This window comes from Schistocerca cancellata, chromosome 2 (assembly GCF_023864275.1).
Source record: "Schistocerca cancellata isolate TAMUIC-IGC-003103 chromosome 2, iqSchCanc2.1, whole genome shotgun sequence".
Lineage (NCBI taxonomy): Eukaryota > Metazoa > Arthropoda > Insecta > Orthoptera > Acrididae > Schistocerca > Schistocerca cancellata.
This window is the reverse complement of record NC_064627.1, coordinates 427,032,881-427,046,861: the sequence shown is the minus strand read 5'-3', so window position 1 is coordinate 427,046,861 and position 13,981 is coordinate 427,032,881. Positions and strand designations below refer to the sequence as shown.

General features: G+C 44.9%; 1 protein-coding gene across 1 annotated transcript in view; it reads right to left on the bottom strand.

The window, feature by feature from the left end:
- Positions 1 to 13,981, bottom strand: part of LOC126154618 (glutamate receptor U1-like) — an 89,967-nt gene that overhangs the window by 71,019 nt on the left and 4,967 nt on the right. Inside the window, exons 2-3 of the mRNA XM_049916162.1 lie at positions 9,564 to 9,730; positions 814 to 1,086 (exon numbers count right to left, since the gene is read on the bottom strand). Of these exons, the coding sequence (XP_049772119.1) occupies positions 814 to 1,086; positions 9,564 to 9,730 (440 nt within the window). The remainder of the gene's footprint in view (positions 1 to 813; positions 1,087 to 9,563; positions 9,731 to 13,981) is intronic.

Sequence of the window (13,981 nt, the reverse complement as noted above, 5' to 3'; positions counted from 1 at the left end):
AACAACGTGATCTCCATAAGATCGGAATTGCAGGACCAGCAGGAATTGCAAAACCACACGTCAGTAATTCAAATGCCCGTAACAGGAAAACGAGATGCCAGTGCCATTAAACGCGGACAATGGAGGGATGGAAGTAGGTCACTTAGCTGGATGAGCCTTGTCTACACTGTTTCCAACTTCTGTTCGAGTTCACGTCTGGAGTGCGCCATCTCAAACCTACGATACAGACTGCTTGCTGCCAAGAGTGAAACATGATACCTGTTCGATGATAATCTGGGCAGCCATATCGGGGTAGTCAATGGGCCCCATCATTACTCTCCAAGGTGACATTTCGGCTAGGATTATGTGACCATTTTGGCTGATCAGGTCCGTCCCGTAGCACAAAATTTGTTCTCCATTGCTGATGCTTATTCCAAGACAACGGGGCCCCTGTTCACAGAGCTGGCATTATCCCGGACTTCGTTTTGTGAGCACCAGGATGAACTGTCGCGTCCCCAATGGCCGTCACAGTCACCAGATCTCATTATTATTCAACCTTTGTGGTCTAATTTGAAGAGAATGGTACGAGATCGCTGTCCACCACCATCATAGTTACTTGAAATTGTCATTGTTTTGCAAAAAAATTGTTATAAGATTCCCTTCAATACCGTATAGGACCGGCATGTAACCATTCCGAGACGACTCTGAGTCATGTTGAGTACCAACGTTTTCCCTACATGGTATTAGGCTTGATAATGTGTTGTGTTTTGGTGTTTCCATATTCCTTGTCCACTTCCTGCAGAAGTAGAAAAGCGAACAAGCGTTGCGACTTACGACGATGCCGGCCTTGATGGCGAGTCCCTGCAAGTTGTCCCGCGAAGGTGGGGCAGGCATGGGGCTGCCCGGTTGCCAGCCAACGGCTGGCGACACCACGAGACGAGTGCCCAGGCCATAGGCGTCCCTCAGCAGCCAGGAGCCGGGAGCCGCCGTGTCAGGAGTCGCCAGAGTGACGCTCGAGTCCAGCGCCAGCTGCGGCAGCTGATCAGCGTCCGGCTCGCCCAGCAGCAGCCAGTGGCGCTGAGCGCCCAGCAGCTGGCGGCCCGCAGCCTGCAGGGCAGCGCCTGAGTCAGTTTCACGTTTCTAGCATTTGTAGACTTAGAGAAAGCTTTTGACAATGTTGACTGGAATACTCTCTTTCAAATTCTAAAGGTGGCAGGGCTAAAATACAGGGAGCGAAAGGCTATTTACAATTTGTACAGAAACCAGGTGGCAGTTATAAGAGTCGAGGGACATGAAAGGGAAGCAGTGGTTGGGAAGGGAGTAAGACAGGGTTGTAGCCTATCCCCGATGTTATTCAATCTGCATATTGAACAAGCAGTAAAGGAAACAAAAGAAAAATTCTGAGTAGGTATTAAAATCCATGGAGAAGAAATAAAAACTTTGAGGTTCGCCGATGACATTGTAATTCTGTCAGAGACAGCAAAGGACTTGGAAGAGCAGTTGAATGAAATGGATGGTGTCTTGAAGGGAGGATATAAGATGAACATCAACAAAAGCAAAACGAGGATAATGGAATGTAGTCGAATTAAGTCGGGTGATGTTGAGGGTATTAGATTAGGAAATGAGACACTTAAAGTAGTAAAGGAGTTTTGCTATTTGGGGAGCAAAATAACTGATGATGGTCGAAGTAGAGAGGATATAAAATGTAGACTGGCAATGGCAAGGAAAGCGTTTCTGAAGAAGAGGAATTTGTTAACATCGAGTATAGATTTAAGTGTCAGGAAGTCATTTCTGAAAGTATTTGTATGGAGTGTAGCCATGTATGGAAGTGAAACATGGACGATAACTAGTTTGGACAAGAAGAGAATAGAAGCTTTCGAAATGTGGTGCTACAGAAGAATGCTGAAGATAAGGTGGGTAGATCACGTAACTAATGAGGAGGTATTGAATAGGATTGGGGAGAAGAGAAGTTTGTGGCACAACTTGACTAGAAGAAGGGATCGGTTGGTAGGACATGTTCTGAGGCATCAAGGGATCACCAGTTTAGTATTGGAGGGCAGCGTGGAGGGTAAAAATCGTAGGGGGAGACCAAGAGATGAATACACTAAGCAGATTCAGAAGGATGTAGGTTGCAGTAGGTACTGGGAGATGAAGAAGCTTGCACAGGATAGAGTAGCATGGAGAGCTGCATCAAACCAGTCTCAGGACTGAAGACCACAACAACAACAACAACAACTTTTGTGCATAGGAAAAAAAACTAGATCTACTGTAGGTTGCTTATTAGAAGAAAACCAATATGCGAGTATCATAAAAAGTTGGGGTGAAGAAAAGAATACGCTGATAAACTAAAAATAAAAAAGTGTGCTTGTCGTAGGGGGCTATGGTAGCATCGCAACACACGTTTTAGCTGTTAATGTGTAACTGAACAGAGCTATAGAGAAATACGAGGAGCAGACAATAAGTGATACAACACAGTTTTTCTGAAAGGACTTTGGTTCTATCTATGATCCCATTATATCATATTATTCCCCGCTCTTTTGGCTACAAAACCCTATTTTTCAACATTATTTCCGTTCAGTGTGACGGCCTTTCGTCACCTTACCAAGACGGCCTGTGCCCGCATTGTGCCACTCCATTGGTCGACGACGGAGCCAACGTCTTGCTGCAACAATAACCTCCCCATCTTGCACGCACTGCTTCCTGCGGAGTGCATCCAGCTTTGGTCCAAACAGATGGAAGTCGGAAGGTGCGAGATCCGGGCAGGTGGTTGGTGAGGAAGAACAGTCAAAAATGGCTCTGAGCACTATAGGACTTAACTTCTGAGGTCATCAGTCCGCTAGAACTTAGAACTACTTAAACCTAACCAACCTAAGGACATCACACATATCCATGCCCAAGGCAGGATTCGAACCTGCGACCGTAGCAGTCGCGCGATTCCGGACTGAAGCGCCTAGAACCGCTCGGCCACCGCGGCCGGCGCGAAGTACAGTCCATTGAAGTCATGGAGAAGGGGAAGTTTGTATGCATTTTTGTGGCGACGAACACCTGAATTCGTTTCTCCGATTTCCTAAGGGTCGGCCAGGTTCGCAAGAGACCGAACAGGTTTGCGCTGCCTTGTCATGATGATGCTAGACGTAGGATTTTTTTTCCTTTCACTTGTGTTGTGAAACTTTCCTTCTTGCCAAATTTCTTGACTCTGCGTCAACGACTAATAATCCATAGGTTTTGATGAGTGAATTTAGTATTAGAAACAAATTTCAACTTAATACATCTATCCGTTCATGATAAAAATGGTGGTCGGTGGGACTGACAGACAGACGGACAACGAAGTGATCCCATAAGGGTTCCGTTTTTACCAATTGTGATGCGCAACCCTAAAACCAGCACTTTTTCTTACATTTATTTGTTCTACTTTGTTCTTGGTTCGACACCACGGGCAGTTCTTCAGTCACTTATTTAGATGGTTTAATGCAGCATAAACACTTCGCGAAATTGTTATAGTGCCCCTAGATTTCAGATTCCCGGATGTAGTATGTATCTGGCTGATCATACGGTTGGAAATTCACGGCTACGGACTGGGAATCACCTCAGCTATTTCTAGCGCAATATTTAGCTCTTTCACCGCAATTACATGACGTAACATATTCTCGTTCGTGGGAAATTCTGTATTTGCTGATACTCTCTGTGAGGCTAGACCTGAACACTGAGGTATTTTGTTAGTATCTTTCACTATCTGTATACCGTAAATGTAAAAGACGATACACTGTTGGTTGTATTTCTTACGTGATTTTTTCTTCACGGTTACTGAGAAGTCCGCCCTATTCGACACCACCCAAAATACTATGGGACTTCTCTTAGCTACATACACTCTGATATATCCACGTAACCTGTCTCGGATATGTTCCAGCCCGGTGAGGATGTTAGAGATTTGTGCCATTGCTTCGTCACCACTTCTGAAGATATCAATAAATGAAAAAAGCGGAATACGATCGTTCATGAGAAGGTTCTTATTTAAAGCGGAAGTAGTATGGTTGATTCCTATCAACGATTATAAGTGCACCGTGAATGCTCTGTCTGTCTCCTAAACCGCTCGACATCGCAACGCGCAGTCTACAGCAGGTGTTTCAATTGTGACGCGTTTAAGTTTTTAGGGATAGGGAAAAGACTACAGATAAGTAACAGAGGTGCTGCAGTTGAATCAAAAATGCGTTTACTGATCTGAAACACGTGGGTAAAAAGTGACTCGGTCGTCACCTTCTGGGAAATCCATGAATCCATAATTCTGGACTGACACAAGCAAGCTACCTATGGGAAATAATGCAAAAAAGCACACAGTGATGGGAGTTCGTTCCAGCTCTTAGAGAAAAATTAGTAGATCTATCGAGACGGAACTAATACGGAGGAAAGCAATAAAATAAACGACAGTAACAGAAACGGGAACGAGAGCACGCAGCTAACCACCGACGCATCGGCGTGCTGGTGGTAGGCTGTTCACAGAACCAGCTGCGGGTACTTACTGTCATAGATATGGCGGATATCATGTGCGTCTTCTTGAGATAGAACCGTATTACTATGGTGGGTTTGCAGTACATGTCTGGCTCCCAGGTTATGAAGTCCGGCACTTGTTGGAACTTTGTAAGACGGCGGCGGACTTACACGCCAGTCTTCACGATGAACCGAAACCAACCGACCGCGACCAGATACTGACTCAGACTGCGCTGCAGAGTGTGTCTCCATCGATTTTATTTTCTCATTCGGCGTGACACCTCTGCGAAACATAGTCCGCGCCGTTAACTTTACAGGGGAGGCGGCGGTGACCTCTTATGCTGTTTTATAGCTAAGCGGCGGGAGGGAATTAGTTCTGGCTAGGCCAAAGTGGCACTAATCCAGAGACGCTAGAGAAAAAAGGCATGCTTCCACGACGGCGTGGTCAGAAAGAAAGTTTAAATGCAAACCTTCTTTTGTCATTTTTTAAAGAACACACTATCTTGTAACTATTTTAATAAACTGATTTCTAGTAATCTCATAATTATCCGAATCTCCTCAATCTGTGGTCCATTTCCTTGGCAGAAATGCGGTCAATTTTGAATCGTGGGGAAAATTATTTTTAAGGGGGAATTTACCTATCAAATTTACTAGCTCGTTGATTATGTGATTACACTCATTTTGTTTGTAATCTCTTCTACAGTTCGAATTTGCAATTGGCTTTCGTGTTATGTTTGTTTGCATGGTATGTTTGTTAAAGACGGAAAAACCAATAGCAGATGATTTTATGAAGTTAAGGCCACAATGTCAACTGCGTGATTTCGTCAGTATCATCTTGATTACAGCGTCATATGCAGAACACATGAGTTGTGCCAAATAATTAATTTAACTTCAGTTACATAACTAAAAAGACTAGCGCTATGAATGTGAGACAACGCTTAGAAAATCTCTGGCCCACTTTTAAAAGTAATGTAGTGTAATATAATTCTGCTGAATTCTCCGCTCTTCTCATCAAAATATGACCTGTTGTAAGCACTCTATCAATATAAAACTGATTGCTTTGAATAGAATACCTTTGTTCATAACTTAAATTTAAACGTAATAATAGTTGCAACTCACGTAACCTAAATTCCACATACGATTAAAGTAATAAATTCCTTGGAGTTATCGGTCTCTTTTCATGACTGTAACTGTTGCTTTACATTTACTCTGTCAGCTCCCATTATGTGGTTCAAGCACCAGCTTTCGGTTTCCTAACATTAATGACATTTATTGAAAGTCACAACCACCTCTTATTCGGAGTGACATGTTAGACTTCTTGAGTAACAGCTTCCATGAACTAATCTGACCAACGCTGATACAGGAACACCTCTCAACTTATTTCTTAACACCATTTAAGATACCCTTTTGGTGCAATTAAGATATTTAAGTCGACGCAGGTAGTCGTAATAGTTTGATTCACGTAACTAGTTTCAAAAAATTAATATTAATTATATCATTAATTAATACAAATACATCAATAACTATGAAAATACACTCCTGGAAATGGAAAAAAGAACACATTGACACCGGTGTGTCAGACCCACCATACTTGCTCCGGACACTGCGAGAGGGCTGTACAAGCAATGATCACACGCACGGCACAGCGGACACACCAGGAACCGCGGTGTTGGCCGTCGAATGGCGCTAGCTGCGCAGCATTTGTGCACCGCCGCCGTCAGTGTCAGCCAGTTTGCCGTGGCGTACGGAGCTCCATCGCAGTCTTTAACACTGGTAGCATGCCGCGACAGCGTGGACGTGAACCGTATGTGCAGTTGACGGACTTTGAGCGAGGGCGTATAGTGGGCATGCGGGAGGCCGGGTGGACGTACCGCCGAATTGCTCAACACGTGGGGCGTGAGGTCTCCACAGTACATCGATGTTGTCGCCAGTGGTCGGCGGAAGGTGCACGTGCCCGTCGACCTGGGACCGGACCGCAGCGACGCACGGATGCACGCCAAGACCGTAGGATCCTACGCAGTGCCGTAGGGGACCGCACCGCCACTTCCCAGCAAATTAGGGACACTGTTGCTCCTGGGGTATCGGCGAGGACCATTCGCAACCGTCTCCATGAAGCTGGGCTACGGTCCCGCACGCCGTTAGGCCGTCTTCCGCTCACGCCCCAAACATCGTGCAGCCCGCCTCCAGTGGTGTCGCGACAGGCGTGAATGGAGGGACGAATGGAGACGTGTCGTCTTCAGCGATGAGAGTCGCTTCTGCCTTGGTGCCAATGATGGTCGTATGCGTGTTAGGCGCCGTGCAGGTGAGCGCCACAATCAGGACTGCATACGACCGAGGCACACAGGGCCAACACCCGGCATCATGGTGTGGGGAGCGATCTCCTACACTGGCCGTACACCACTGGTGATCGTCGAGGGGACACTGAATAGTGCACGGTACATCCAAACCGTCATCGAACCCATCGTTCTACCATTCTTAGACCGGCAAGGGAACTTGCTGTTCCAACAGGACAATGCACGTCCGCATGTATCCCGTGCCACCCAACGTGCTCTAGAAGGTGTAAGTCAACTACCCTGGCCAGCAAGATCTCCGGACCTGTCCCCCATTGAGCATGTTTGGGACTGGATGAAGCGTCGTCTCACGCGGTCTGCACGTCCAGCACGAACGCTGGTCCAACTGAGGCGCCAGGTGGAAATGACATGGCAAGCCGTTCCACAGGACTACATCCAGCATCTCTACGATCGTCTCCATGGGAGAATAGCAGCCTGCATTGCTGCGAAAGGTGGATATACACTGTACTAGTGCCGACATTGTGCATGCTCTGTTGCCTGTGTCTATGTGCCTGTGGTTCTGTCAGTGTGATCATGTGATGTATCTGACCCCAGGAATGTGTCAATAAAGTTTTCCCTTCCTGGGACAATGAATTCACGGTGTTCTTATTTCAATTTCCAGGAGTGTATATTGCCTTAAAAAACGTATCGTGATTACGGCGTAAGACTTGGTTGACCCCATAAAGTTATTGCAAAAGACGCTTCCTCGGCTGACATTTACCTAAGAGAAAGGCACTGGCTGGCCTGACAACAGAAGGAGAGTTTGACACATTCTTTCACTAGAGATGGAACTGTACTTTTTCAAAAAATAACTGTATGTTGCAATACTAATATCATCCATATTAGTATATTTTTATTTGTGGTGAAAATTAGCATCTCACATTTCGTAAGGTTTTTGTTTCAAACCTCAATATGACCTCAAGCACTGTATGAAGCCATGAATCTGTAATTCTGGACAAGAGGAAACCAACAAAGATGAATAGATCAAAATGACTTGTAGAGTTGGATTCCTAGTAATGGAGGCTCGATTATATGCCAGAAAATTAACTTAGGTAGAGACGTGGATACTTGGTTGGGTTCTAGAATTAGGGCCAGTCAAATGAAAACGAGACAGATTTAAAAAAGTAAGTGGACTGTTTATTATATCGAAAGTAATCTCCATGAATGTTTAAACATTTATCCTGCTCTAAGACAAGACGGTCAGTGCCTTCATGGAAAAATATCTGCGGTTGCCTACGGAGCCATACGTGCACCTCTTCGTCCGAAGCAAATCAACGGCCACGAATGCTTCCCTTCAGGGCTCAAAAAGTATAGAAACTGCATGGGGAGAGATCGGGACTTACTCGGAACATGTGGGCGGACCTACATGTTGCCAAGGTTGTTTAGAGTACGCTGCGCAAATTCTCCTCGAAAGTCCATAAGCATCGTTTAAAGCCCCGACCTCTCCCCATACGATTTCCATATTTTTCTGAGAATTTTGGACACTATTGCATGTGAAAATTTAAACAGTTTTAGTAAAATCGTTTGGGAGTGGGGACTGGTCATGCGGGTCGTGATCTCCTCCTTCCCCCACCTTCTATTCCCACCCTTTGTTCTGTGCCTGCACAGGCTCCGAAGGGTTGTAATTCAAGTTCACCTACTCACAGAGGTCCAGTGTGGGCTATAATTATCGAATGGCAGCGAACTTGGTAGATATGCTAATGCAATAATGTGGAACCGATTTACACTGGAAAAAATTAGTTATACAAGCGGCTTATAGTAAAATTTCGTGCTTATTGAATATCGTCTCAGTCATGTGACTGGATATGTGATTTCCTGTCACAGAGGTCACAGTTCGTAGTACTTGAAGGAAAGTCATCGAGGAAAACAGAAGTGAAGTCCTTTGCTGTTTCTTATGTATATAAACGATTTGGGAGACAATCTGAGCAGCCATCTTAGGTTATTTGCAGATGACGCTGTCGTTTATCGACTAATAAAGTCATCAGAAGATCAAAAAAGACTGCGAAACGATTTAGAAAAGATATCTGAATGGTGCGGAAATTGGCAGTTGACCCTAAATAAAGAAAAGTATGAGGTCATCCACATGAGTGCTAAAAGGAATCCGTTAAACTTCGGTTACACGATAAATAAGTCAAATATAAAGGCCGTAAGATCACCACGATAAAATAAGGGAAATCAGAGCTCGTACGGAAAGATATAGGTGTTCATTCTTTCCGCGCGGTATACGAGATTGGAATAATAGAGAATTGTGAATGTGGTTCGATGAACCCTCTGCCAGGCACTTAAATGTGATTTTCATGTAGATGTAGATGTTAATATTGGTCACCAGGTCTAAATCTGGCGATGTTGAGCATCATCTCAACGTCTCCGGTGTCCACACTGAACAAATTCTGTAAGTGGCGGTTAATAATAAAATCAACATTATACGTTTCTTACTTGTTTGACCTTTCCTGCACCCGTCCCGTTCCTAATACATTGAGTATGGAAACATTTCTATACGTCTTTCTTGCATTCACAGCGTCAGATTTACACCTGGTGGCCAAAACTGGAACTAATTTTCTTTCCAGCGCAAATCGGTTCTTCACTCACTAACGTAGCTATCAAGTTTCGCTACCATACGATAGTGAGTAGCTGCTGTTCGATGTTAACCATCTGGTACATCACGGAAGGTGGAAATGGAAAACAAGTACTGAGTGACAGGAGGGTGCTGATGCATATCCAGTAATGGAAAGCTGTGGTGTCAGCTGGTAGATGCGGAGAAAGACGCACCTTGCGGAAGATCTGCAGGGCCCCCGGACAGGCGAGCGCAGTGCAGACGGCGATGGCGCCCCTGGTCGTGCTGAGCAGCGCCCCCAGGTCTGGCCGCACCTCCTCCAGCACGTGGACGGAGGCGCGCAGACCACGCCGGCTCCACGTGCGCATGGCCGTCAGGCCGCCTGCAGGACGAGCACAAGCTCCAGTCACGGTATTCCAAGTCCAGGAATGTAAACAATGTAAACACTGCCGCATTCACGCATGGGACTGGTAAGCCCATAACTACGGCGCCGAGAGACTTCTATCGGCGCTTGTCTTTTCAGCAGACATGCTCACTAAAGAAAAGAATTGCTTTTAGGGCAAAAAATCCGAATATATGAGAGTGGGACACGTGCAACGAGGTTTCTGCACAAACTTAGTTATGCATATATACAGGGTGGTCCACTGATAGTGACCGGGCCGAATATCTCACGAAACAAGCAGCAAACGAAAAAACTACCAAGAACGAAACTCGTCACCTTGAAGGGGGAAACCAGATGGCGCTATGGTTGGCCCGCTAGATGTCGCTGCCATAGGTCAAACGGATATCAACTGCGTTTTTTTTAAAGGAACTCCCATTTTTATTAGATATTCGTGTAGTATGTAAATAAATATGAATGTTTTAGTTGGACCACTTTTTTCGCTTTGTGATAGATGGTGCTGTAATAGTCACAAATGTATAACTACGCGGTAGCACGTAACATTCCGCCAGTGCGGACGGTATTTGCTTCGTGATACATTACCCGTGTTAAAATGGACCGTTTACCAATTGCGGAAAAGGTCGATATCGTGCTGATGTATGGCTATTGTGATCAAAATGCCCAACGGGCGTGTGCTATGTATGCTTTTCGGTATCCTGGACATCATCCAAGTGTCCGGACCGTTCGCCCGATAGTTACGTTATTTAAGGAAACAGGAAGTGTTCAGCCACATGTGAAACGTCAACCACGACCTGCAACAAATGATGATGCGCAAGTAGGTGTTTTAGCTGCTGTCGCGACTAATCCGCACATCAGTAGCAGACAAATTGCGCGAGAATCGAGAACCTCAAAAACGTCGGTGTTGAGAATGCTATATCAACATCGATTGCACCCGTACCATATTTCCATGCACCAGTAATTGCATGGCCACGACTCTGAACGTCGTGTACAGTTCTGCCACTGGGCACAAGAGAAATTACGGGACGATGACAGATTTTTTGTACGCGTTCTATTTAGCGATGATGCGTCATTCACCAACAGCGGTAACGTAAACCGGCATAATATGCACTATTGGGCAACGGAAAATCCATGATGGCTGCGACAAGAGGAACATCAGCGATCTTGGCGGGTTAACGTATGGTGCAGCATTATGGGAGGAAGCATAATTGGCCCTAATTTTATCGATGGCAATCTAAATGGCGCAATGTATGCTGATTTCCTACGTAATGTTCTACCGATGTTACTACAAGATGTTTCACTGCATGACAGAATGGCGATGTACTTCCAACATGATGGATGTCCGGCACATAGCTCGCGTGCGGTTGAAGCGGTATTGAATAGCATATTTCATGACAGATGGATTGGTCGTCGAAGCACCATACCATGGCCCGCACGATCATCGGATCTGACGTCCCCGGACTTTTTCTGTGGGGAAAGTTGAAGGATATTTGCTATCGTGTTCCACCGACAACACCTGACAACATGCGTCAGCGCATTGTCAATGCATGAGCGAACATTACGGAAGGGGAACTACTCGCTGTTGAGAGGAATGTCGTTACACGTATTGCCAAATGCATTGAGGTTGACGGACATCATTGTGAGCATTTATGGCATTAATGTGGTATTTACAGGTAATCACGCTGTAACAGCATGCGTTCTCAGAAATGATAAGTTCACAAAGTTACATGTATCACATGGGACAACCGAAATAAAATGTTCAAACGTACCTACGTTCTGTATTTTAATTTAGAAAATCTACCTCTTAGCAACTGTTCGTCTAAAATTGTGAGCCATATGTTTGTGACTATTACAGCACCATCTATCACAAAGCGAAAATACTGGTCCAACTAAAACATTCATATTTCTTTACGTACTACACGAATATGTAATAAGAAATGGGAGTTCCTATTTAAAAAAAACCGCAGTTGATATCCGTTCGACCTATGGCAGCGCCATCTAGCGGGCCAACGATAGCGCCATCTGGTTTCACCCTTCAAACTAGACAAGTTTCGTTCTTTGTAGTTTTTTCGTTTGACGCTTATTTCGTGAGATATTTGGCCCGGTCACAATCAATGGACCACCCTGTATAGCTCATCCATGCCGGGAATCGAGAATCTCGACGATTTTTGCCTTTTATTGATATCGATGGTGGCGCGATATAGGTCCCCGGAATTTCAAGATCTCCGAGAATGCTTTAATTTTTTTTCTGTATTTTCGCATTTTTTCTTTTATTTCATTAATTCTGGACTTACACTGGGTGGTTGTAATAAAAGTACAACTACTTACAGAAGTCCATTGTGGGCTGTAGTTATCATACGGCAGCGAATCTCGGTGGATATGCTAATGCGTTACTGAGGAACCGATTTACGCTGAAAAAAAAACTAGATCCAGTTTTGGCCATCAGTTGCAAATCTGGCGCTATGAATGCAATAAAGACTACAGAAATATTTCCGTATGTAATTTATTAGGAACAAGAGGTCGGCAGAAGAGATCGGGCAAGTGAGAAAGTCAAAGTGTTGATTTTATTATTAATCGCCGTTTCACAGTTTGTTCAATATGAGCTTCTGAGACTTCGGCAATATGCTGCATCCGTAAAAGCAAGTTATCAACATTTGCTTGCAGCATTTATGGTCGAATCTCCGCAACTTCTTCCTAATACTGGCCAATAGAAACGCTTCCTTCTTACTGTTAGGAAATAAAACTGTCTCGTGTATCTGTCAAAGCCACGAAGCTAAGTGGAACTGTACAAGTGACATTTTTTGTAGGGACATAATATTTTATGGCTGCTGTCAAACTGAGCTCTTTCTCTCGAAATTAAATCTGCTTCATACAAGCACATATTACCAACATTGCAAGGGCTATTGGAAATACTAAATCTTCATGAATGTTGAAGAGGCAAATTATTCGGAATAACTGGCACCAGTTCTAAGGCTAGACTGAACATAACACTAGGCAACGTGGTAAACGCCGATGGCATTCTGTGACCAGTGAATGATGTGGCGCGCCTTGGCCTCTCTCCAATCAGTCTAGTAGCTCCCAGTCACTGACAGAGATCAAAATGGTGGTTTTTCAGCACGGGTGCTATTTCGCTAATCTCTTACATATAGAGCTTAGGCAACGATTAAATTCACAGTGAGCATCAGCAAAATGATTTGATCAACTGTACCTGGGATACCTACTTCCCACCCTATTTGTCCAATCCAGTTGATCTATACGCAAACGAGTTGGTTTGATTTTTGGAGAGCTGAACTCCAACACACACACATACACACATTCATGCAATGATTATGCTGCTCAAAAGAATTAGGAGAACATGATTTTGGGCGTCTGGAATATTTCATTGAGCAACATCTGACGACTGGGTATGTTACAAAATTATATCTTTATCTGTCACAAATTAAATACAGAACAGAACATCAGCATATCCTCGATCATTTACTGAAAAAGAATTAAAATGGGCGAGCCGGCCGCTGTGGCCGAGCGGTTCTAGGCGCTTCAGTCCGGAACCACGCGACCGCTACTGTCGCAGGTTCGAATCCTGCCTCGGGCAAGGATGTCCTTGGGTCAGTAAGGTTTAAGCAGTTCTAAGTGCTAGAGGACTGATGACCTCAGATGTTAAGTCCCATAGTGCTCAGAGCCATTTGAACCATAATGTCCGATTCATCGCGTCATCCTGGGTGCTCTTCAGGGTACTTTGAGTGCTTGAGTGGCTTGTATGCCCGGCATCAGCGTTTCTCACTGCCTGACAGCTATTTGGCATGATCTGTATGCGTCTACGAAGCTCACCCTGCAGCATCCGTTCCAATTCTTCAAGCAGAGCCCATGAGAATTCTCGGACAGTCTACGGTGGAACATGACGGCCACTAAGACGTCTGTCAAGCATGTATCACATATGCACAATGGGGTTTAGGTCGGGACTTATACTGACCATTCCGTTACTTCAATTTCCAGGTTTCGCAAGACATCCTTGCTGTCGGCCACACCACATATGTCTAGGCATTATAAGAAATTCAGGGCCCCCACCGTATGCAGCACTAGAACGATGTACTGGACGACATTTGGCAGGTACCGATAATCACGGGTCTTCTTCGCACATGAACACACCCATCTCCTTGCATCAGAGGATATCTGGACCCGTCTGTGAATAACACGTTTCGCCAGTGACGAAGTTGACATGGTCCAGCAGGACCTTCT